Source organism: Typopeltis vanoorti, chromosome 14 (genome assembly GCF_054136105.1).
Source record: "Typopeltis vanoorti isolate ZY-2024b chromosome 14, IOZ_Tvanoo_1.0, whole genome shotgun sequence".
NCBI classification, from domain to species: Eukaryota; Metazoa; Arthropoda; class Arachnida; order Uropygi; family Thelyphonidae; genus Typopeltis; species Typopeltis vanoorti.
Window position 1 is genome coordinate 112,454,354 of NC_143562.1, and position 25,677 is coordinate 112,480,030.

The 25,677-nt window shown below is 37.1% G+C and overlaps 1 protein-coding gene across 1 annotated transcript in view; it reads left to right on the forward strand.

Annotated features, from left to right (window-relative positions):
- LOC150099841 (extracellular serine/threonine protein CG31145-like) overlaps positions 1–25,677 on the forward strand; it is a 194,185-nt gene that overhangs the window by 152,090 nt on the left and 16,418 nt on the right. The window contains exons 4-6 of the mRNA XM_090403502.1: positions 93–174; positions 21,625–21,717; positions 25,399–25,511. Of these exons, the coding sequence (XP_090259628.1) occupies positions 93–174; positions 21,625–21,717; positions 25,399–25,511 (288 nt within the window). The remainder of the gene's footprint in view (positions 1–92; positions 175–21,624; positions 21,718–25,398; positions 25,512–25,677) is intronic.

The following is a 25,677-nucleotide window of genomic DNA, read 5'->3' on the forward strand; positions in this document are numbered from 1 at the left end:
TCGGGTAGGAAAAGCTTCCATTTGAGAAATCGGCTAAACCTACCTTTAGCTGAAGGGGGAAAAACTTATTATTAAGCTCCTTTGCCTTCTAGGCCAGAATCGAACCCAAGTAAGTATATACAAGAAAAATATAAAGTCAACAGAGAAAATTACCTTTAGACAATTTTGTCAAGAGTAAGTGTAAGTCTATGTATAAAGTTACTCTTTTATAGAAATGTAAAACACATTGTATATCGGAACAATCACATAAAATCCGTCATCACAGCGTGGAGCTCCTGGAGATTAAAATTGCCAATAGAATGACCGCGTTCTTGGAAGAAATAAGGACAGTCAATTAAAACGTGTATGATGGTTCTTATTCTGGTTGCACATAACAAAGCACAACAGCAGATGTCGAAGGTGGTTCATATGCTTCGACGTACTTTAGAAAGGCTTTAATTACAATTCTAATAACCTGATCAGATAAATCGAAGTGTATTGTATCTTGCAGAAGCATAATGGTGTCTTGAGCAGATAAATGCTCGATACAAAAGGACCAATTAATATCTTTGCAGCCCAAGAAGTGGAAGCACAAGTGCGAATGATGTTATCATTCTTCGACATTTATCTTACAACTGACTTACTTGAGGTGATCATGCTCGGTGTTTTTGTCCAATATACTTTCCAAGAAGTGGATTTCTGTTGCAACGGGGATTATCGCTAATCCTAGTCTCAGTTCTGGGTGGTCAGGATGAATACCGTTTAGCAAAAATGCATGCGAGCCGTTTTATTGTGGCAAAATATGAATCCATTTACGTCCCTTGTTTCGAAGATGGTTAATGGCTTGCTGCAACTGTCTGTCTCTTCCAGGAATGACGAAAGATGGTAAAGTAATTCACGCAGAGAGTGCTGCTTCCTCCACCTGCAAGTCCCACATATTAGGTATCACGTCATTCGCTCTCACAGCACTACTCTTACAGCCTTACTCTTAATTTGTGGACTCCCTCTCCTTGAAGAAAAGATACGAAGGGTTTAATCCTACTCGGAATTGAAAGACTCGGTTGGAGAGAGAGAGAAAGTCTTTAATGAAAAGAAGGAGGGAGGTTCCCTATAAGACCAAAGTTGCACAGGTATTTCAATACAGTATACGGCGAACCTTCAAGATCTGTCGAAAGTTTTTTTCCCATGTCAAAGAAAACCGATAACAAGTGCTCTCACGTTTTACAGCAGTCATTTCCAAAGGGTGCTTCACTTCACGTCATTGGATCGGATTAAACGATCTAATGCACAATGATATTTTTGGAAGCCAGTGTTACGACATGTATTACGATCCAGCACGAGTACGTTTGTTTCGTGTAGTAGGGTATCTGCGGAAACCTCAAGCTTTTTTGTACATTCTGAATTCCACTATGATTTGGGGGGAGTTGGAACCTCGTTGGGCATTGCAGTTCTCGCGGCTTCTATAATACGATTCACTAGTTCATTAATAAGAGAGGATACAACAGTTGAAAAATCAAATTCTTCCGCGGTTGAGAAATATATTCCGGTTAGCTTGATCGCTTTTCATTGTGATATCCATGATGGAATAATACACAGCTGCCCATGTTGTAAGAGGTGGCTATTACGGTAAAATGATTGCCTAACTCCCATTTATACAGTGGGAAGAAGAATGATGTACAAATTGTTAAGTCAAGCTGTGACCATTTGGAGAAGCATAGAGGATAAAATTACCTGTCGTATTTAAGAGAGAGAGAGAGAGAGATTATTGGTGTCGTGCTCAACTCTTTCTGTAATGTTACTGTGTGCACTGCCTGGGTATTTGATCCCAGTGATGGTGATCCGCAAAACAGGGCGGTAAAAGAGACTCACGAGAAGCATGCCTAAGAATATGAGAAGGAAATCGTTCCCTCCACCACAAACAGTTGACATGGAGAAGAAAAGGGCGCGTCGATACCAAGGGTAGTAGAAAAGAAATAACAACTAAATATATCAATTAGTGACATTGTCACTGCTTAGCAGTATGGAAATTAAACACAGGATGACAACACAATTGCGCCATTTGTTATTGCAGTGATACGTCATAATTTCACAATTCTGTCATCGGTGTAGTGTCAGTTGCGCGCGTGTGTGTGTGTGTTGGGCTGGGTTACCAGTTTTGCAAAAGAAATGATGATATTACAAAGAGAAAAAAAAATCTGCTGTCACTGACTAAGATTGACTAATTTGGCCTTGCGTGAAAGGTCTATAAAACTTCTTATGAACCACGAGATCTGAATCAAGTCGTTTTAGTTAAGAGATCCCACCCTGCATAGATCATATACTGCAGTGCTGAGCGGACGCAATTACGACAACTGCTGATGCATTGCGTTACTTGTTTGTGGCAAAATTGCTGCTGTTTCTCATTATTTAAATTAGTGTTACTATGACAACTGTAGTATCTGTTTCCACCTATGAGTTCTCTGAAATGTTAAGAATCAATACTTTCTCCTCCTGCCAATATAAAACAGGTTGTGCAAAGGCTTACCTTTATTTCCTAAACCAATCCTTAACGGAAAATGAGAATTAAATTTCTTTTTTCGTTTTTTTTCTCAGTTAGTATACTTGTGACGTAATTCAGAACCTTTTGTGCATCTTTTCATAGAGCTACTAAATCAAAAACTGGAGTAACAGAATTGTCACAATCTGTATGGCGAAACGAAACAAATTTCATACATAAAGAAGTAACGAGTTTGTTATGCCAAAATAAGGCAGCGTTTGTTTGAAATTATGGTCGGAACAGCTAAGAGAATAGTATATTATTATCAGATTGGCTATTTCGAGGGCGAAAAAAAAAACTGTTTTCTGAACGCTGCTATCTCCGTATGAGATCGGTTGACTCACCTTCAGCTTTCTGGATCGGATTAGAATACAACTCTTTCCAACAAAAAGGAAAATTGTCACATCTTCCTTCCGATCATACTAAGAAATGAAAGTAAGACAGTAAGAGAGTGGTCTGAAAAGTTCTCGGCCTAACAATGAAAAAACGAATTCATAATTTCAAAATTATTTTTATTTTTCAACATAATCTCCCTTAAGACTAATTCATTTATTCCAGCGATGCTCCAGCGCCATTATCCCGTCCCTTTAGTGATTCTCAATAAGATCTGAAAAACATCCCTCTACAGCTGCAATCACCTCTCGATTCGAAGAAAAACGCTGACCAGCGAGGAAGAGTTTTAGTTTTGGGACGAGATAGAAGTCAGAGGGAGCCAAATCTGGTGAATAGGGTGGATGTTCCAACAATTCATAGTGCAGATCCCTTAATTTTCCCATTGCCAAAACACCTTTGTGAGCAGGTACATTGTCCTGATGAAAGATGATTTTTTTTTCTCCTGCAAACCGGGTTAAAACCTGGTTAAAAGATATCTGAATAATATTCTCCGGTTATTATTTTACCCTTTTCAAGATAATTAATAAACAAAATGCCTTTAGCATCCCAAAACACCGATGCCATGACCTTTCCTGCTGATGGAACCGTCTTTGTCTTCTTTGGCGCTTAACAACCAGCTTCAGTATACTGTTTCGACTGCTGTTTGGATTCTGGTGTGTTATTGTGAATCCAAGTTTCATCCATAGTAATACATCGACGCACAAAATCAGTTTTATTCTTGTGAAAACGCTCCAAGTGCTGTTCAGAGATTTTCATGCGAGTGCGTTGTTGAACTGCTGTGAGCAAGCGCGGCACCCATCTTGCTCAAAGCTTTTTCATTTGCAATTCTTCATGCAAAATATATCCTGCACGTTCTTTTGAAATGCCTATAGTCTCAGTAATTTCACGCACATTGACTCGCCGGTCATCCAGTACCTTATGGTGCACTTGATCAATGATTTCTGATGTTGTTACGCTTATCTTTTTGGCCGTCCTTCACTTGGATCATCTTCAAGGCTGGTACGGCCACGTTTAAACTCGGCAGCCCATTTCTTAATTGTCGAAAACGAAGAAGAAGAGTACCAATAAACGTTTATGAACTTCAAATGAATTTCTTTTGGCGTTGAACCTTCTTTTACAAAAAATTTTATAACTGCACGATACTCAATTTTATCCATTTCAAGGGATACAGACACTTTTTCTTCAGACAGCACAGCACAGAATGACTTGCAATTCCACATGGATGCTTATGACAGATGTACAAACATAAAAAAAAAATCTTGCGATAGTTTTGCCATCTATGGTCGAGGCCGAGAACTTTTCAGACCATCCTCGTAAATGTATAGAAATATGTGAGTGATAAAACAAAAAAGGTCTAAAGTGGCTTATATGTAGTCAGTTATTCATTTTGCTAATTAAGGGTACACACACACACACACACACACACACACACACACACACACACACACACACACACACACACACACACACACACACAAAAAAAAAAAAAAAAAAACACGGAAAAAACAACTACTAACATTTCGCTGGATTTCAAACTAACATATGTGGAGCCGGAAAAAACATTGTCTCGGTAAACATGGCAATTAACAACAATCACTAGTGGAGACAATTCAAAATTAGAACGGCGAAAAGTATCAACGTTCTTTTGCGCTTTCTGGTGTTGAAGAAAATAAAATTAAGAGCTGTTATGCCGGTCATAAAAACGATCCTGAAATGCATTAATTTACTAAATGTAGCCACTAATGTGATGAAATGACTGTTCTAAATACATTAATTTACCAAAATTACGACAGGCAGGCCTTTTAATGCAGATTGCAAATTAACACCCGCAAATTTTTAATTACATCTGTGGCTGCTACAATTAAAAATTTCTTTCATTATTACAAATTGTTAATTCCTTTTCCTTTATACAAAGGAGAGTAAAATACTTTGTCTTTAATAAAAGAAGCTAGTTATTTTAACGAAGAGTTCAAATAGGTCATATATTGTAGGACTTATAAAATAGCTTTCCCCCCCCCCACCACCACCACCCACACGCCTTGGATTGTCTGCTGCCAGTATTAAAATATGACTTGGCCAAATTCATTTCGATGGCATATATGCAAAACAATCGGGAAAAAAAAATACCCTTGTGAAATAAATATCAAAAAGTAAATAAAACAATGGGGGAAGCAGGGTTCTAGAGTAAGCAGGAGATCGGCGGCAACTGAGTATCGGCTATTCCATTATTTTTAACAATTCGTGTAATTTAATAATACTTTTTATCATAATTTGTAATTATATTTCATAATCCTTTCTTGTTGCTTCTGTTGCGATATTGTTCGAATTGCAGAGAATTCCATTCTTAAGAGTAACCCGAAATACATAAGAAGCAACTTTATTCTAAATTTGTTTGAAAATTATTCCTATTAGTTCGACTGAGCTGCTTATCTTAAGCAACTCACGAAATAACTCCATTCCAAATTTGCGTTTGCAGAGGAATAACAGATGGCGATGAAGAATGAATACTGCAAAGCGTCTAAAATGCATCAGAGCCCTAAACTTTATTATTGGTTTGAACAGAAGTTAACGTTTCAATTCAGCAGAAGGTTTTTGTGCAAGAAACAAGTCAGAATAAAGGAAATGAAGCTTTAGTGACCTCCCCCAATTTTGCTATGTTTTGTTATAAGTTGATCAACTAGTTCATAATTTAATTCTATTCTTGAACCTCTTCAATAATAATTCTAAAAATTTTCTAGTTATATTTTAGTGACTCGCTTTTGGAATTCAACTTTTAATATTCCGTGATTTCAGGTCCTTACATTTCCTCCTTCAGTTTTTACTTCTGAGATTTTTGGACATCTTGCAAAAATTTTTATCAACTCTTGTACCACACTGTAATAAACTTCTTCATAAGACCTCGTTTAAAGCGCATATATTTCGTCGATGTTTCGGAGGAGAACAAAAAACCAGAAGTTTAAACTTCCAAAAACAAACTGCTGACCGGCGGGCTCTTTTTTCGCAGCCTCGCAGCGTTTGTTAAGGAGATATATTTTGACGCTGCCAAGATTTCCGTATACAACATAATTTAATAAAATCTTGATAATGTTATCAAACCAAGAATCCAATTCAAGTTTCAGAATTCTTCAATTGTTCACTACGAAAGGGGGAGAGAAGACAAAAGTGTTAATAAAAAATCTTATACGAGATTTAGTTGACTGATGGTATCAGCTTATTCTTGCTCAAACAAGAAAACCAAGTCCAGTATTCGGACAAAGCAACAGTCGGATATCAAGATTTGCTGCAGTTAGCTAGCTATGGCTTCTTCTCCCCCAAATTATAACGTGTATACTATGTAATGGGGTATATTATGTAATCAAGATACCAAGTTTATATAAAATTACTTGGTATCTTGATTATATATATATATTATATACCCTAGGTAAAATACTTTCTACATATTATATATATATATATATATATATATATATATATATATACGTTTGTGTTTTCATTTATATTTTACTTTTGATTAATTTTTGGACAAGTGTCTTAAAATAGGGTTCCTTCTTCATTGTAGATCGCGCTTGTTACTACAAGCTTGTTTCGATATTCTTTATTTCATTTTTGATTTTTTTTCATTTGTACAGGATTTCCGGGAGGGAACCCTGCAACCTCTGTCCCTGGCAAATGAAGTGATCATCTTCGGTAATGGCATAAAATTATCTTTAGCAATGTTTCTTAGTTGCTACAAATGCTGACTTAGCCACGTTCCCCTGGTCACACCCGATCATTCATGCTTCATTCACCTTAGTAGTAGGGGGGTCACTTCTGACCAGATCAAGATCAAGATAAGATAAGGAATCGTGACGTGATTGGTTGATGACGTCATTGTGGGCGTGGCTTCATGGGTGTGTAATGTTTGGAATTTTTCTGTGGGCAAGTGTGTCACTGGCTTCTGTTGTTGTGTGTTGGTTCGCGTATGGGATTATGGGTGATGGTAGAGATAAGGATTCGTGTTGTGATTGGTGGTGCAGTTCTGACCAGATGAAGATCAAGATAAGATAAGGAATGGTGAGGTGGGTGTGTGTTGTTTTCAGATGTAGATAAGTGACGTCATTTTTTATTTGTAAATAAATGTCGTCATTTGTAAATAAGTGACGTTGTTGTTTTGAATGGAAAGGATGATATTAGGGGATAAGAAATCGTGTCGTGATTGGTGCTCACTTCTGACAAGATCAAGATCAAGATAAGATAAGGAATCGTGTCGTGGGTGTGTGTTGTTTTCAGATGTAGATAAGTGACCTCATTTGTTAGTTGTAAATAAGTGACGTTATTGTTTTGAATGGAAAGGGAAATATTAGTGGATAAGTAATCGTGTTGTCATTGGTGGACACTTCTGACCAGATCAAGATCAAGATAAGATAAGGAATCGTGACGCGAATGTTTGTTGTTATTTCCCCCACCCCCCCCCCCCCCCACCCCCCCCCCCCCCCACCCCCCCCCCCCCCCACCCCCCCCCCCCCCCACCCCCCCCCCCCCCCACCCCCCCCCCCCCCCACCCCCCCCCCCCCCCACCCCCCCCCCCCCCCACCCCCCCCCCCCCCCACCCCCCCCCCCCCCCACCCCCCCCCCCCCCCACCCCCCCCCCCCCCCACCCCCCCCCCCCCCCACCCCCCCCCCCCCCCACCCCCCCCCCCCCCCACCCCCCCCCCCCCCCACCCCCCCCCCCCCCCACCCCCCCCCCCCCCCACCCCCCCCCCCCCCCACCCCCCCCCCCCCCCACCCCCCCCCCCCCCCACCCCCCCCCCCCCCCACCCCCCCCCCCCCCCACCCCCCCCCCCCCCCACCCCCCCCCCCCCCCACCCCCCCCCCCCCCCACCCCCCCCCCCCCCCACCCCCCCCCCCCCCCACCCCCCCCCCCCCCCACCCCCCCCCCCCCCCACCCCCCCCCCCCCAACATACGATACTTTCACCAGACAGTACTTTACCTTCCTCAGATTTGACAGAAGAGTTTGCGCCCAGAACTCTTATTCCAATATGTCCCATAATATCTCAATGAAATTCAGGACAATATTTTGTAGTGAACAGGGAAGATGATGGAAGTCACTGTCAAGCTCTCTGAACTGAAAAATTCTTGCACGATGGACAATAGCATGATTGAACATGAAACAATCTTCACCTGACAAATAAAAAGTCAACACTACAGGATGGACTTGACCTGCAACAATGTTCAGATATTCCTTGGAAGACAATTGACCTACTGACAGTGGTTAAATTCTAAGCAAATAAGTTCTGGGATCTTACACAAAATAAGCAATTGTATTTACTTTTGAATGCTATCCGTGGAAGCTCCAAGCCTCCCTATCCTTACATCATATGTTCATAATCAGGCAATTGTTGATATTGACTTTATATACACATTCAAAACTGTAAACAGTAGTTGAATAATAACACAATAATGTAGGCATAATTATCATAAAGTGAGAAGTCACAAAACAGAAAAATGTTCCTACGAAATAACCAAGTAGTATGGGTGTCACTACGAACAAGATGTACTGGGTGATTATAAAATAACGTCAAGTTTTCAGAGCCCTCTAGCGAGTAATGTATTGGACGAAACACACCAATATTCGGTAGACATACACAGTGGAACACGGGGATTCGATTTTACGGAAAAAATAGTACCAAAAGTCGCCAACAGGCGAAATTTTGGCCCTGTTTGTCGAGTAAAATGCATTAATTTCCATTATCGCGTTTCTTGTGAGCGATCATGCAATAAAAGGAAAGCCTGTGAGATTTCTTATCATTCACAGACGAACTGCTTTTCGAAGCCTCTTACCTTACGTGAGCACGCTTTGTTAGTCAAACTACTATCAGTGGAACAATATTATCAGTGGAACAATATTATCAGTGGAACAATAATGGCAGTGCTTGTCTTCATGATTTTCAGCATATGAAAAATTTACGAAAAGGACTGATTAGCGTAACAAACTTACAAAAACTGATTTGCGCCCTGGTGATGAGACCACACGAATCGACTTATCTTTGAGATTCTTAGCACACATGGAAGTGGATGATGGCCATGGCAGATTTTATGGAGTGATGAAGCGCACTTTTATTTGAACAGTAATATTAACATGCAACTGTCGCATTTAGGCTGCAACTAATCCGCTCATGTATCGGCAGATGCCTATCCACTCATCAAAAGTCACAGTGTGATGCATATTTACGGCATCTTTTATCATTGGTCCATACTTTTACGAGAAAAATCTCCAAAATGGACCAGTGACCTGTTCCGTCAATGCTAACAGGTATGCCAATATGCTACAGAACTTTGTGGTTCCACAACTGCAGCAAAGAGGATGTCTCGATTTGACCATCTTCATGCAGGATGGTACACATCCCACATCAGACTTCAGGTACAGCATGTTTTGCAACAATATTTCTCTTGCAGAAGAATCATTAGTCATGCATTTCCCATGCCATGGCCACCGAGATCACCTGATCTCAATCCTTGTGACTTTTGTCTGTGGGGATTTATTAAAAGCATTGTGTATCAAGGAGATGTACCCAATATTCCAACTTTGAAAGATCGAATAACGTTACACGTGAGACAAATCAATTCCGATATGTTTCGAGCCACTGTTGAAAATGTCGTGCATTGTATGCAATTCCTGGAACATCAGAATGGTGGTCATATCGAACGTCATGAAATTGATGTGTGCTGTCTCTCATTTGCCATTTAGTCATTCATTAGTCACACCTACTAAAATTAATTTGGCAGTGCCAAAATTTCCCCTGTTGGCGAGTTTTGGTACTATTCCCCCCATTAAATTGAATCCCCATGTTCCACTGTGAACATCTACCGAATATTGGTGTGTTTTGTCCAATATATTACTGCTAGAGGGTTCTGAACACTTGATGTTATTTTATAATCACCTGGTAGATAAGATAAGATAAGAAAACGTGGCGTCATTGGTCGATAAGATCAGTGACGTCATTGGGTGATTAGATAAGTGATGTCACGAGTATGGAATCCTTGGAATTTCCCTGGGGGATATCTCTCTCTGTGACATCACGTTGTTGACATACTTTTAGTTAGAGTATGAAATTCTGGATGATGGTTAGAGTATGGAATTCTGGTGATGGTCTGTTGAACCCAGTTGCCGATGACATCACGTTGTTTCTTTTGGTCAGAGCATGTAATTCTGCAATATGACGCCATCTGTCAGTGACGTGAGGTGAGCCTTTGGTTCGGGTGTGGCATTATGGGTAATGATTAGAGATTGGAATTTTGGGTTTGTCATTAGGTAGCAATTAGACATTTTCTGAAGTAATTAACTACTGGATGACATCAGTGGTGTCCACCCTCCTTACCCCCACAAACATACACATACCCTCACATTTTTTTTTTTTCACATTTCGTTGCCAATCGGTAGCAGTAGACATTTTATAAAATAATTAATTACTGGGATATCTGTTTTCCCCAGCATAACTAGCCAGAAATCTGTATGTTTGTAACTATTTAAAAAGTTAGACTTTTTCTTAATTGTATAATTGTCGTTTTGCAGATCTTAAAATTTCATTACTTTTTCCTCATTAAATGTTAACTTTTTTTTGTACCATAATTAAAGAGAATTGCATTAAGGTATAAAATTATGGATTTATATATCAACAGAATAACTGAGTAAAAATTTCACTGTAGTGTAATTTAAATATTGAAAACATCCAACGACACCAAACTTTGTTCATTTAGATATGCAATTGCATTTTTTTTTTGTTGAAATATTATTGACAACTATATTCACAGAGTATAATTCGAAACATAATTACCTACAAATATTTCACAATTTCCAAAGATTTAATAATAATTTAAAAAATGTTCGTTACTCACTGTGTTTTTTTTTTTTTTTGGTTATAAAATAATTAATTATTAATTAATTATTTTATAACCACTAATTAGTACATCGAAATGCTGATGACGCAAACGAATCTTAAGATTTGTTTGCGTGATTAGCAAAAAGATTGTCTATTTCAACAACTGATTTTTTCGGAAGGGTGGTATGGAATTAACAAATTCTGAGGATGCATCAACGTCTGGTCACTGAAGCTCAAAATCCCGACTTCATTGTATTCATGAAAGCTGCTCTGTAGTTTTGAGGCCTACTTTCCCACATTTCTTAATAAGAGATACATTTCTCATAAAAATTCAAAATATGCTTTCCCAAATCTACTTTTTATGTCTCCTTCATTGACATACAGAAACTGCTTTTGTTTGCAAAACTGTTGGATGAACTTATTATCACTTCTGGCTATTAATTTTACCTTCGATTCCTTGTGCTTCAAATCTACTTCTGTAGCTGAAATTTTAATTTTTTGTTTTTTTCAAAAAGTTTACACAGTTTCTTGAAACATTTGAAGTTTGGCAGGAACAAATAAGACTAATAATTCACTGAGTGAATTTTCAAAAAGTCTGATTAATTTGTGGCAAGAAGTTTCACACTGAGAAAGGAAATAAGATTTCAATTCTACCCAAATCAAATAAGACTTAAACATCTCATATTACTGTGTAACAAAACTTTTTGTACTCAATATCTTCAAACTCGCAAATTTCTTTTGTTTTCTACTCTTACTGTAAAAATGTAAGAGCCATTTCTTGTTTTTACTTTGTACGAATATTAGTTTCGCTCTCTTCTCATTCCTCAAAATTTGTATTTGTGTTATCTGCAGAGTACGATACATTTTTTTTTTAATTTTCTATATCAAATGTTTTAAGAGTCTGTTAAATCACCAAATTCTTACAGTTTTACTTTAATTCCAAACTGTTGAACAAATATTCTAGTCTGTTGGAAACATCTACAGATATAGTAACAAAATTGTCACTATTTAGTTTTACTATTCATTTTGTACTTTATCCATCAAAAAAAAAAAGCAAAATTTCGTTATTAGCTATCTCCTCTGTTTTTTTTTTTTTTTTTTTTTTTTGTTGTTGTTGTTGTTGTTGTTGTTCTGCTGTTGAATAGTAGGGATCGTAAAGTTTTGAAATAAGATTCGACTGGCAGCCACATGATTTTCAACTTCTATCATGTACAACTGTGTGAAAAGAAAAGAAAATGTAACTTCTCTTTATTTTTGAAAACAGCATCGAGAGTTCCTAATATTGCTTGCTCTTAGAGCCTTTTGATGTTTTGAATGTCTAGTTCTGTCACTCATATGTCAAAAATTGTTGAGATGCGGAAAAACGTTCATAGGAAATGAGACTTAGTTAATTTATTTCTAAGTGTTTTTTACATTTTGCGATTGTTTGGTTTGATTAAAAGTCGTAGCGTCTGCTGTATGGTATAATGATGTGATAAATTGTCATCCTAATATTACTTGCTCTTACAGCCTTTTCATATTTTGAATATCTAGTTCTGTCACTCATATGTCAGAGGTATAATTATGTGATAAATTGTCGTAAATATATAATTAATGAACAACTTCATATGATTGCTTACTCCTTCTGTTCCATTTTTACAGTTATCACCGGCTTGTAATGAGCGGAGGAAGCAAATAGGATTAGGTGGAGGAGGGGGAAGAGGTAGTCGAGAGGGTGAAGTCACCCTTCCCTGCAATGACCTCCACCCAACCCTGCTGCAGAAGATGTCCACTTAGTAAAGGGGAGATGAGTGGCCTCACGAGTGAATTCACTGTTTGTGGACTCGACTATCAGTTTGAGATAAGTGACTTCACTAACTGATATCCGCAAACAGGGACGTCACTCGTGATGTCCCTGTTTATCACGGCCAGAGGACCGTGATTCTCATTTGTGTTAACAGTTCGTGGTCTCTCTGACTCCTTTGGCTTGCGGCAGAACTCTTCTGGTACGTCAGAAACTCTCGATTAAGGTAATGGTGACACACCTGCTTGGGGCACGCTTATGGAAATGACGGACAAACTGATCACCAGACATGTCGCAGGCTTGGACAATTTGCACTATCAGCTCAGCATGAACGAAAATAATGCTCAACAATTAACGTCTTTTCTTACAAACTCCAATTCGATTGCTACAGCTAAATGTAATTGCATAGACTCTATATGTGTTCTTCAATTAATGTGCATGCAGTCTAACGGAATATCTCATAATGCGTGCACTGAAGGGGTTGTCGAAGTTCAGTACTTTTTCTTTTGAGCCATAATGTACTAATATAGTAAGTATTATTTATTTCACAGTTCTCGGGTTTTTAACTTTTATTTCGGCTTCTTCCTAACATGGAAAATAATAATTAAAGATTGTTTCTTGATGAGATTTATGATAAGTGTATATCACTCACACTAACATATATATATATATATATACAGTATATATATAAAAGTCGCCGATAGAAAAAATTTTTGCGCTGGCGGAGTCGAAAGCAGTCAAAATTTTCACGTAAACGCAGGTAAAAAGGATTATGCAAATTTTACTGTGCGTACGTGACAGCAGCGTCACCAGTTTCACTTAAAAAGGGATTGTTGGAACCGTTCAGGCAGTTATTCGAATGACTTACGAATTGTGCTCAATATGCATCCGACCTTGCCTCAGCATGCTTTACTTGCTAAGTTATTTTACCTTAACCACTGCAATGCCGTAGCGGCCCTTCGGGAATTTAGAAGGCTTCGTAACCTGCGTACAGGTCCTATGTCAGCTGTAGCACTGAGAGCTATGATTAAGAAATTTGAAGAAACTAGATCACTAGGAGTTAGACCTGGAAGAGGACGGAAAGCAGTCAAAGAAGAGACAGTAACAGACATTGCTACTGCGATGTTCGACGACACAGGGACCAGTACTGGTCCATAAGCCATATCAAGTTGGCGAATGGTACAGTCTGGAAAATCTTACATAAAATGCTTCATTTCTATCCCTATAAGTTCAGTCGTGTGCAAGCACTAACTACCGCAGATTATGATAAGCGCATGACCTTCGCGATAATGTTTCTTGCTCGAATGGAGGTCGACAATGACAGGCCTTGGAGAATATTGTGGGGTGATGAGGCTCAATTTTACCTAAATGGGTCAACATTCAGAACTGCAGAATTTGGGCATCTGAACATCCCCAAGAGATCCAGCAAGTACTACTGCATTCTCCAAAAGTAACCGTATGGTGTGGCTTCACAGCCGATTTTATAACAGGACCATACTTTTTTGAGCGTATTATCCCTACAGGTCCTGTAACCTGCTCCATTACTGGAGATATTTATCAACGAATGCTGGGATATTTTGTCATTTCTTGCATTGCAGCAAAGACAATGTTTGGACTCCATAATTTTTATGCAGGATGGAGCACGGCCACACATTGAAAGTTCAGTACAGCTCTTTTACGCCCGCATTTCAGTAATGAGAGGATTATCAGTCAGTTATTTCCGACGGCATGGCCGCCTCGAACACAGACATCACTCCATGTCACTTTTGGCTCTAAGGATATTTGAAATCCGTTGTGTTTGTTGGTGGCATTCCCAACTTGCATGTCCTGAAAGAGAACATAAAACGGACTGTTATGAACATCCAATCCGACTCCTTAAGCTCCGCTGTAGAGCATGTCTCACATGATGTAATTTGTTGTACACAAGAAAGGTCAGCACATTGAAAATCGTGTATGTAGTTTAGGGGACCCTGATTCTGATGAATAAAACATTATTTCCTGTTAGTTAAATCACTACATTAATTTCTGTGTCTTCTTGCACGTTGTTGTTTTAGTTTATTTATTATTATTCTTATTATCATTATAATGCACAACATATCCAGCTGGAATGAGTGACGCGGCTGTCGCTTACACCGTCGAAATGTTATTATTCCATTTTATCTGCCTTTAATGTAAATCATTAAAGTTTTCGGCTCCGCTAGCGCTAAAATTTCCCCTATTGGCGACTTCTGGAACTAAATCTTTTTTTTTTTTTTGCAGAAATCATCTCCCCATTCCTTTAAAAGTCTCAATATAAAATTTGGTCTCATTCCGTTTATTGGCTTTATCTATAGATGCCTCGGAAGAGGGAAAGTTATTTTATGACCACCCTGTATGTATATATATATATTAGTGGCGTTGCATGATCATTTCGGTTGGGTGCGCTATCATGTTTTCCAGGAGGGGGGGGGGGAGTTTGGAGACAAATAATAATTCATAAATTTTTATAATTATTGATTTAATTAAATAATTACATCAATAAACGTCTTTTACCTTTTTTATGTAATTATTTGTCGATGTAAACTATAAATACATTATTTTCATTTTGCATCGATTTTAATGATCTTTCTTGGGGGGAAAAAAAAGGTATTTAGAATTAATAGTTTTAGCACAATTTCATATATTGAAAAATTGAGCGGCATATTTTATTAAAAATCAACTAATTAATGAAACCTAAATTAAATTATTTCAGTTAAAAGGCAAAAAAATCATAAAACTAAGAAGTAAAATAATATTAAATTACATACACTAACCTTTTAAAATGCATTTTTTGTTTAAATTGTTTCACTATAAATTTACAATTCACACTTCACTCTGTAACTTACTAAACAGAGGGCAAACTAAATGGCCACTGTTCACAAATCAGAAAAAGATGAACCAAAAACAGGAACACGTGTTTTATTACTGTAATAAAACACGCGTTCTATGGCTACCCCGCAAGAGGCAAACCCATAATAAAATTTTAAGACAGACAAAACGTTCCCAGGGTCGAGGGTGTAAGATTACATATCTCAATCAATTTTACGATTATAATTTGTGGAATATTTTAATCGATCCCTGGGGGGAAGTTTCCCCCTTCCCTGCGGACGCCCATGACACTGTGGGATTGTATTTTATCGATGTATGAAAGTTTGAAAAGGGGATAGCGCAGGGGTGGCCAACCTATGGCGCATGCGCCAAAAGTGGCGCATCGCATGATTAGAAGTGGCGCACTGAACCCCAGAGAAAAATTTAAAAAAGTTTTCTATTTTCTATACGATTTATACATATAAACACACAATTAACCTACCACTGTATTCTAGAGTGCGCATTTATTATACTTGTTTGATCTTGAAGCAACAGGCACCCGCAAATGCTGACATGCGTCACCAGTTACTCTATCAGTTTACAGCTAACTCTCGTGTCATAACGTTCGATGAACTGCTGATTCGATGTGACTGAACAATCCCGTGTTTTCGAACTTATATGTTTTTATTAACAGTTCTTTAAGTTTAAGATAAGATTTCTGTTTTCATGAAGGCTTAATATAGTTCTGTAAATTTAAAAATATATATTTTTTTATTTTGAACGCGTATGTCAAGTCCTTTCCCGCTCAACTAATTTGCTGATTACTGAAACCTGCAATTATTCAGTGTATTTGTATATGTGTGTTTATATGTTTTTTTTTATTTATACAATATCTTTCCTTTTGATTTACGTATAGTAGGTTTATTCCTAAAATTGAACTGATCATCAGCAAAGCTTTCATAAGGAGGATGTTTGGGTTATGTGTGTGATTGCCAACTGATTATGGCAGGAAGCGATCTCATATTTCATTGGACATAATATATTACGAGAGAGAGAGACGAAAACTCTTTATGAAAAAAAATATATATATGATTTTTAAACTTACAGAACTGTATTTGGCCTTCATGAAAACAGGAATCTTATCTTAAACTTGTAGAACTGTTTTTGAATGTGCATAATGTTAAAATTATTATTAAATAATTCAATAATTTAAATAAATTATTTAATAATACGCTTTACTTTTTGGGATAATTTTTTTTTTACAGTGAGTTACCCATTAATTTGCAAAATAAAATGAGCAGAAGAAAAGCAGAAGGTGATAGCAAGCGCCAGTTTAATGAACTGTGGGAAAACGAGCTCTTATTTATTGCGGGTCCTTCAGGAAAACCATGTGCATTGTTTGTGAAAGTACTCTCTCACATAATAGAAGACATGATCTTAACAGACACTATAGAAAACATTAAGCTGAATTAGAAGAAAAACTGAAGTTAGTTCCTGGGTCTGAGTTGCGGAAAGAATGTGTGGTTAAGAAAAAGGAAGAAATAAAAAAGAGACAAATATATTTGCGAAACGAAGTTATGAAAGTGTGGCAGTGCTGGAGGCATCTTATGAAATTGCCTTTGTGTTGGCTAAAAAACACAAGCCTTTCTCTGATGGAGAAGTTGTTAAGCCCTGTCTCGAAAAATTTGCAAAATGTCATGGTGATAAGAATGTTGTAAGAAAAGTAAACCAAATTGCTCTGTCCAAGCAAACAATTACAAGACGCATCAAAGAACTTTCCCATGATGTTAATGAGCAATTGAAAGTCCATGTTCATGCTTGTTCTTTCTTTTCTTTAGCCTTGGACGAATCCGTTGACATACGTGATGTAGAAGAATTAAGCATTTTTATAAGATGAATTGATGGTAATTTTAACATCTTTGAAGAACTAATCGGTCTTGAGTCACTTCATGGAAAAACCAGACGGTCAGACATATTTGACAAAGTAAAGTTATGTCTAAAAAATCAACAACTAGATTCTAGTAAGCTCATCAGTGTTTGCACTGATGGAGCACCGTCAATGGTAGGTAGAGTTTATAGGACTTTAACTTTACTTGAAAGGTTTTTAGGTCGTTCTCTACTAAAGTATCACTGTATTATACATAAAGAATCTCTGTGTGGAAACACTCTAAATTTGAAGCATGTTATGATACCAGTTGTAAAGTGTGTGAATAACATTAGAGCAAGAGGGTTAAACAGAAGAGAATTCAGAGAATATTGTGAACTGCTAGATATGGAATATGGTGATCTCATCCTTCATTGTGAGGTGCGCTGGCTTTCTAAAGGACAAGTTTTCAGTAGATTTTGGAAGCCGAAAGAAAGTGTTCGTAATTTTCTGGAAGAGAAGGATGAGCTGCATGAGGAAAAAGCCCTGTTGTGTGTTGAGAAATGGCTATTTGATTTAGCATTTTTAGTTGATGTTGAAAGCCACTTCAATGATCTAAATTTGTAACAAATTGTTTCCTAGCTTAGTAAATGACATCGATGCATTCAAAATGAAATTAAAACTGTTCATCTCCCAGTTAGAAAATGGGGATTTAAGTAAATTTCCCCATTTAAAAGAACATAGTGAATCTATTGAAGATAATGGCAACTTTACAGAATATACTGAGAAACTCAGATTATTGCAAGAGTTCTTTAACAGTCGTTTTAGCGATTTTGCCGAAGAAGGAGACAGCATACTTGTATTTATAAACCCCTTTTCACTTACTGAAAAAAAAATCTTGACGATGTCTAGTAACATAGAAATGGAACTTATTGATCTCAGAACCAATTCTTTATTGAAAATGAAATTTAATGAACTTCCATCACTCCCAGATGCTTCTGATATAATTAATTTCTGGCGATCGTTGCCCTGTGAACATTTTCCAGACCTGAGAAAATTTGCTCAGAGTTATATCTGTCGTTTTGGAACTACATACAGATGCGAACAAGCATTTTCATCAATGAAAATGATTAAGAACAAACTACGGTCGCGACTGACTGATTCAAATTTGAAAAACTGTTTGATGCTTTCTGTTACAGATTTAACTTCAAACACCACAAGCATAGCAAAAGCAAAGCAATTTCAAAAGTCTCAATAAAATAAATAATAAATCAATAAAGTAATCATATGAAATTGAAATTTCATATGATTACCTTATATGAAATCCTTTTATTTAAAACTGCTAAAAGTGTCCATATTACCATATATATATAATAAATCATTTATGCATAACTGTTAAATATATCCATATTACCATATTTTAAAAGGGCTGAAAAGTGGTATAAGTTTGCATGGCGGATCTTAACTTAAAAATGAAAAAAATTGACGCATGAACTATAAAAGGTTGGCCACCCATGGTCTAACTGATTAGTACACAGACACACTTTCGCACGCATTGAAAATAATAGTGCACCATGTTCAACATGTTAAACTCGCTCTTTTCCGAATGGAGAGCATTCTTTAAGGAGAAAAATCAACTTATGTGCAAATTGTCGGGTTGACCGAGTGATTTACGCCTAGAAAGAGCAAGGGGTCGGAAGGATGTAAAAAATAAAATTAAAAAGTCTCTTAGCACACGCACAGTACTAAGGGAGGCGGAAATCGAAAGTACCATAGTACTTTCGCAGGTGGATTTCACATAAGAAAAAATAACTGTAATTGCAGTGCAGTACGCAGGTGGGCTTCTCTATCGTCACTTCAGGAATGGAACTCGAACGTCTTTAAGTTAAAAGTTTCGTTTGCAAAAGAATATCAGAGCATCAGTCTTCTTCCTCTGCGCGTTTTTCCGCTTCCAATGCAGGGTCCACTTGTTACATAGATACGACTTTGATTAGTACAATACGACTTTGTTAGTACAATCCCCAGCTTGCCGCTGGAGGATTGTATTTCTGACTGTAGACGTCTGTGTGTTCACGGAGTTGGTTTGCCTGTTTTGAGGGATGAAAACTCGAATTTCCGGGTGAAAAAACCCCTACCTCCGTATGAGACTGGCTAACTCACCTTTAGATCAGATAAAGGTTCCTCACGTCACTGACGGGAATCGAACCCTAGTCTTTCCGACCAAAGGGCTTCGTCAATATGAAATCTTAATTTCCTAACTCGACGTGTGTAAATCGTCATAAATTGCAAGCTGCGAAAACATTAATATGCAACATCATTATGCAATATTAGTGGCATAAAAAATCTCGTTTAAGAAATTCACCACTGCATCGGTGCATTTTTTTTTTACATTTTTATGCATTGATAGTTATGCATCCCAATACAACCCTAGAGCTAACGGTATTTGTTTATTTATAATGAATAACACTCAATGCGATAATTATTTGTAAAAAATTAACAAAAATAAAGTTACAAATATTCTTAACAATGAGTAGAACTTCCATGCACTGCACCAAGTTGGAAACTACTAAGAAGCTGAGGAAAGACAAATGAACAGGCATGATGTTGCGATTAAAAAATATTGAGAAAACTATTAGCTGGTAACAGAAATACAAAGTATTTTAATATTTTATTACGGAAAAAAACTTTTAAATTGCAAAAGACATTTTTAATATGACTGTAAGTCATATACTAAAGGGATATCACCAATGACATTTTCCCATTAATCTGACAACCAAAAACAGTTTTCTCTTCTCCTATTTAACGGAAAAGTTATTTTTTTTTCTTCCCGAGATCATGGATGTGTGCAGATGTGTCTTCCTTTCCGTGATGACATCATCATAACTTTCCGTTAACCCATGCTACCGTGACGTCTTCAATACGGAGCATCCTGTGGCAGCAGGGTATGCATTTGCTGCAATAAATGCGAAATTTTATTGCCTTTTCTAAGAAAGCTGTCAGCATCGTAAAATGTACCGAAGAGGAGCGCTAAATAATAGGTTCTCCGTCGGGATACTCTCGTATCCGTTCAGGCGCCATCCATTTCCTCGACAAAGCGTCAACGATTTGTCACCTGATTTAAGTTCTTTTTATTTTGTTTATTTGTCTCCAATGGTCGTCCCTCGAGAGATGAGTAAAAGGATTATGTCCTTTTGCTGGCCTGACAGTAGCAATGTGTGACTGTTCTGGTGTTTGACAATCATCTAAGCTTCGTCAACACACAGCAGAGTGCTCGATCTCAGGAGAAAAGAAAGGATCTCTGGTGGTAGTAGAAGTAATAAATACGCTTCAGCGCAAGTGAAAGAAGACATTTCTATTCATAATTTACATCAACTATAATATAAATTTGAATTAAAGAGCGCTAGAATGACTGCGCGCGATCCTAAACAGATAATATAAATAATTAATTTTGCTATCTATATTTTCTTCACACTAATTTATGAAGCACTTCGAATTATAAAATTAAGGCAGATTATGAACAATCCACGCTTAAAATTAGTTTTTAAATTCCCTTAAAAACGAATCCTCACTTACAGAAACATTTTCTGTGAATATTAAACTGGTTTTAAACGTGGATTGTTCAGAATCTGTGAATTCTTCGAACCTGTTGCGAGGCCGTGAAAACTACAATTCTTTCAAATTTTATGTTCTCGTAGCACACCCTGTGAATTTTGTTGTAAAACTGTGCAGTAAAATTCACAAAAAGCTGTTTTCGACGAAATTCCACTCTGAAAGGACTTTTATTTCTGTTTTAAGATTTATCAAATGCACAGTAAACTCCAATTTTCATTTTATTTGCTCAAATAAGTATTCTTTTATTTCTCTTAGTAATTGTTGCTAAACATTACAAATTAGTCACCTACAAATATTACTTTCTAGCTCTCTTTTAACAACTTACTATTCACAATTGAAAAAAGCAATTAATTGCTTCGAAATAGGGTTCAGCGACATGCATTTGTCCACTGAAAAAGACCGGTTTGTTTTATTTGAATCTTTACGGAGATAGTTCTTGCCTGCTGTGATTTGTCTCTCGCCGATAGAAAAATCGGTCGCGAATACACTTTACACAATTTAGTTCACCTCTGTGAAACTCAGACCCATTCATTATCAATCCACCCACTGCAGTCAGGTATCGAAAAGCAGCAATCGTGCATATGATTAGTTTAAGTCGACGAATTTTTCAAGAAATCCGCGAAATTTGATTTCCGAGTGACCTGCAATAACGATACAAGACTATGTATGATTAAGAAGAAAATTATCGCTTTCATTTTTCAATCCTCCATCAAAACTATTTGCACTTTATTTTTCTACACTATTAAAGAAATATGTCGTTTGAACTTTTAGGTTTCCAAGGGACAAAGAGACTCTACCAGATCATTTCTACTTTGTAGACTTCGAGAGACATAACAGTGAAATAGCAGCATTCCATTTAGACAGGTGAGTGAAAGTCAGTTTTGCTTTTATTCTAATATTTTCTTCGAAAACTGCAAAGGCGAAAATGGGCACTGCTGACATTATTCCAGAATGTCCTCCCTTGACAACTCACTTTGTCACTATGTACTGGAGCGAGAAGAGGGGGTGGGGGGTTACAGAGAGGGAAATGAAATGTCAGTTTGATTTAAGTGAAATCACGGAAGAAACAACTGAAGCTATGGTGGTGAATGTCTTAATTGTCTTAACTGTGTTTATTGTCTGGTTTACCTGCTTTTCGGAATCGGAAATCCAACACAGTTTTAATTCCCTTTTTGTATAGGGGTGCTATGAGAGCTCTACTTCAATAATCCGGAATTCGACCCTCTCACCAGGCTTTGGGATTTATGCAATACAGCCACTGTAAAACTTTTCCACTTCTATATTTGAGCATTTCTGGTCGAATTTCATCTACTCCAGCGACCTTTCCACATTTCACGTTTTTGATTACTTTTTGTACTTTTAAGTACGAATATGTATTCCTGACTGCATTGATGTTGGGATTTTCCCACCATCATGATGTCACTGCTTCTTTCATTTAGTCTTTCAAAACAATTACTCCAGACATCTAGAATAACTTTATCCTCGGTTTTCATGTCACCTTTATCATCTTTGATTCCTCTTACAGTACTTTTTCCTCAATTTCTAAGCTTTTTCAATAGGCTCCAGAATATTTTGCCACTTTCGTTTCCTGATATTTATTACCTATATTCTTACCGATGTCTTTCCATGACTTTTGTTTAGCTATTTTGCACAGCACTTTGCTCTATCTTACATTTTTCTCTTTATTCTTAAGAGCACAAGCGGATATACTTGCCAAGAACTTTCGATATGCTTGCTTCTTTTCCTCTATTGCCTCTAACTTCCTGAGTCCACCATGGAGTTTTGATTTTCCTATCCTTGCAGACAACCTCACCTGTCTGGTTGAATTAATGGTTTCTTCAGGGTTTGCCACTGAATCTCCAAGGTATGGTTCTTGTTTTCAAACTTTTTCATTTTTTCATGAATAATGTCTGTGTATTTAAGTCTACAGTTCACCTGCCAAAGCTGCTCAACTTTGATTCATTTTAAAACTTTCTTTCACACTCTTCTTTTCAATATGAAACTCAATTTTATCCTGCTCAAGACTAAATAGTGATCACTTCATATTTCAAATCCTCTGTGCACTCTTTTGTCTTGAACCAGTGGGAAAACATCACTTTCAACAATAGCATAGTCAATGAGACGTTTCGTATTCCTTGCCTCTTCTCTCCATGTGAATTTGTGCACAATTTTATGTTGGAACGTTGTGTTAGCAATAACCAGTCTATGTCCTGAACATAAATCCAGAAGGTGCTTACCATTATAAGTTTGCTCTTTTCTCCAAATGTTCCCAAAACATTTCAATGTCTGGCAATCATTTTCTACTTTGCTGTGTAGCTTTCCAACTAGGACCACTTTTCCTTTTTCATTGAGCCAGCTGCCCTCTCTAATGCCTCACAAAATTCCTCCATTTCTTCCTTAGTAAAACCTTCTGTGGGACCTTCTTCATAAGCACAAATAAGTCTCATTGTCCAGTGCCCCATTCTGATATTTGTCCTCATTACTCTACTTGCTATTGCCTACCTTTCAAGAAGATTAGCCTCGTATTTAGTATTGAATACTATAGCTACTCCCTGTTTTTCCTGATTGTTATTGCCTGAATACAAAATTTTGTATTTGTTGCTTAGAAATATTTCACTCGTTTTTGTCTTCTTTGTTTCAGTCACGCCTATGATGTCGATTTGTTAAATATAGCCACTGTTATTACAAAGACGGAGATATTACAGATATAAAACTGACTCCGTTTAAAGTAGTAATTTCAAAGTAAAACTAGTTTTATGAATTGTTTTATGATATGAAATATTAGAGAGATGTGGGGAAAGGATGTTACGTAAAAGTCTACACCAAATTACGATACAGACAAAAAAAAAAAGTTATATTTGTTATGTAATTAAAGTAACGAAATATATAGTTTTAAATTAGCGAGCTAGTACAAAGATCAGCCCGTAATGCTCAAAACACAGAGCATTTTACATCCAAGTTTTCCTAAACCTAAATATTTTCAAACATATTTTCGAATATGCTTGAAACCGTGAGGCGTTGACACCCTTTATCTCCGACTGCCTTCAACGCCAATGCAGCTGAACTTATCTCGCATGCAGCTACCTAAGTACTCCTTTCTCTCCTTTCTACGGGAATCTTAAAATCAGTTCATATGTGGATAAGACAAACTGCACTGCATTTACGCTACTCATCCTCTTCCCCAATTTCTTGCATCCTAGAAATTATCCTTTCACTTCAGCTCCACATATCTGCTATTCGAACACGCTTTCTAAATCTCAGATTTGTCAAAGTATGCAAAACTGTTTCTCCGACAAAAAAAAAAAATAATAATAACAGTAATAAACAAATAAAATAAAATCGTCATCATCAATTTCCTGCTATATATCCCCAAGGGGTGTTCAGGTTACTGACGACACTACATGATTCAGTTTACATTATTAATCTTCTAATAATTTTCCTCCAGTCAGTCCGTTTTGCTTGTGCGCAATCGAATATTGTCACTTCATGCGTGTAAGGCACTTCAATCTGAATCAATCCACCTGGACTTCTGCCTTCCTCTGGGTCTCTTTCCTGCCATCTTGGCATCAAACATCTGTTTTGCTAACTTTTCCTCACCCATTCTATTTAAGTGGCTGCGGTCTCTAATCTTTGATCAAGTGCTTTATTTCTAACCCAGCTCTCAGATCGATATGTTAAAAATGTTTGAACACTGTCTTGTATACAGATAATTTAGCATTTTGACTAATTTCTCTCTTATTCCATAAAACTTTATTCAGCTGGTACCAGCTTTACTTATTCTGTTGTCTGTTTCCATCCATCTCCAGATTTCACTTGCTATCTTCACATAAAACTGTGCCTAAATAGCTGAAATATTTTACTTGTTCTATTGGATCGCCATTCAGAATGTAGCTGATGTTTTCTATGCCCCTGCTTATTTTCAGAGTTTTGGTCTTTTTATTGCTGATTTTCATGCGAAATTTGTTACAGCTGTTATTCAATTTAGTTGGAGAATCCTGGAGACTTGCACTAGATGTGTTTAGAAATATAACGTCATCTGCATAAAACAAGAAGCAAGTTTGACATCTCCAGTTCTAATATCAGGCCTGATGCCACTTTCTTTCATAATGCGTTCCATATAGATGATGAATAAGATTGGATACAATGTGCATCTTTGTCTTACCCCTGAGTAGTCCCTTTTGTAACAAGTAGACTAAAGAGGTAAAATTAAATGAGGTTTTAATTTAGGGATATTAATTGGATATACCTGCGTGCAAATTTTTTTATCAAAGCTGAGACGGTATACAATTAAAAGTGGTGAGCAAAAAATACCGAACAACTCAGTACAAAAATACATTCAGATAAACGAAAGACATCAATGAAATCAGTGATGAGAAACCAACACCGAAAAGATGGATTACGCAAATAGTGGATTTAAAAGAACTGAAAACAAAGGAGGGGGGGTGAATAAAAGTGTTACATATTTTAGAGGTTTCGTAAAAAAAATTACTCTTCTGATTTCGTAAGTAGAATTTAAATGTAAACATTAAATTACATTTTTTGTAGGCTTTTAGGTTTCCGCAGAGCTCCTCCAGTTGTAGGAAGGGTTTTAAACATTACTTCGGAAATTTATAGCCTAGCAGATGGCGATTTGCTGAAGACTTTCTTTGTATCTCCAGGTGAGGTTTAAACCCAATAATTTATTTTTATTTGTATGTATATTTTTAGTGAAAAATTCTATATGCTATTTTATATCTTGTTTAACGATTTACAAAATTAGCAAATTTTTAATTTAAACGATGCTCCGAGTGTTATAGCACAATATCGCTGGGCAACTTCGATGGC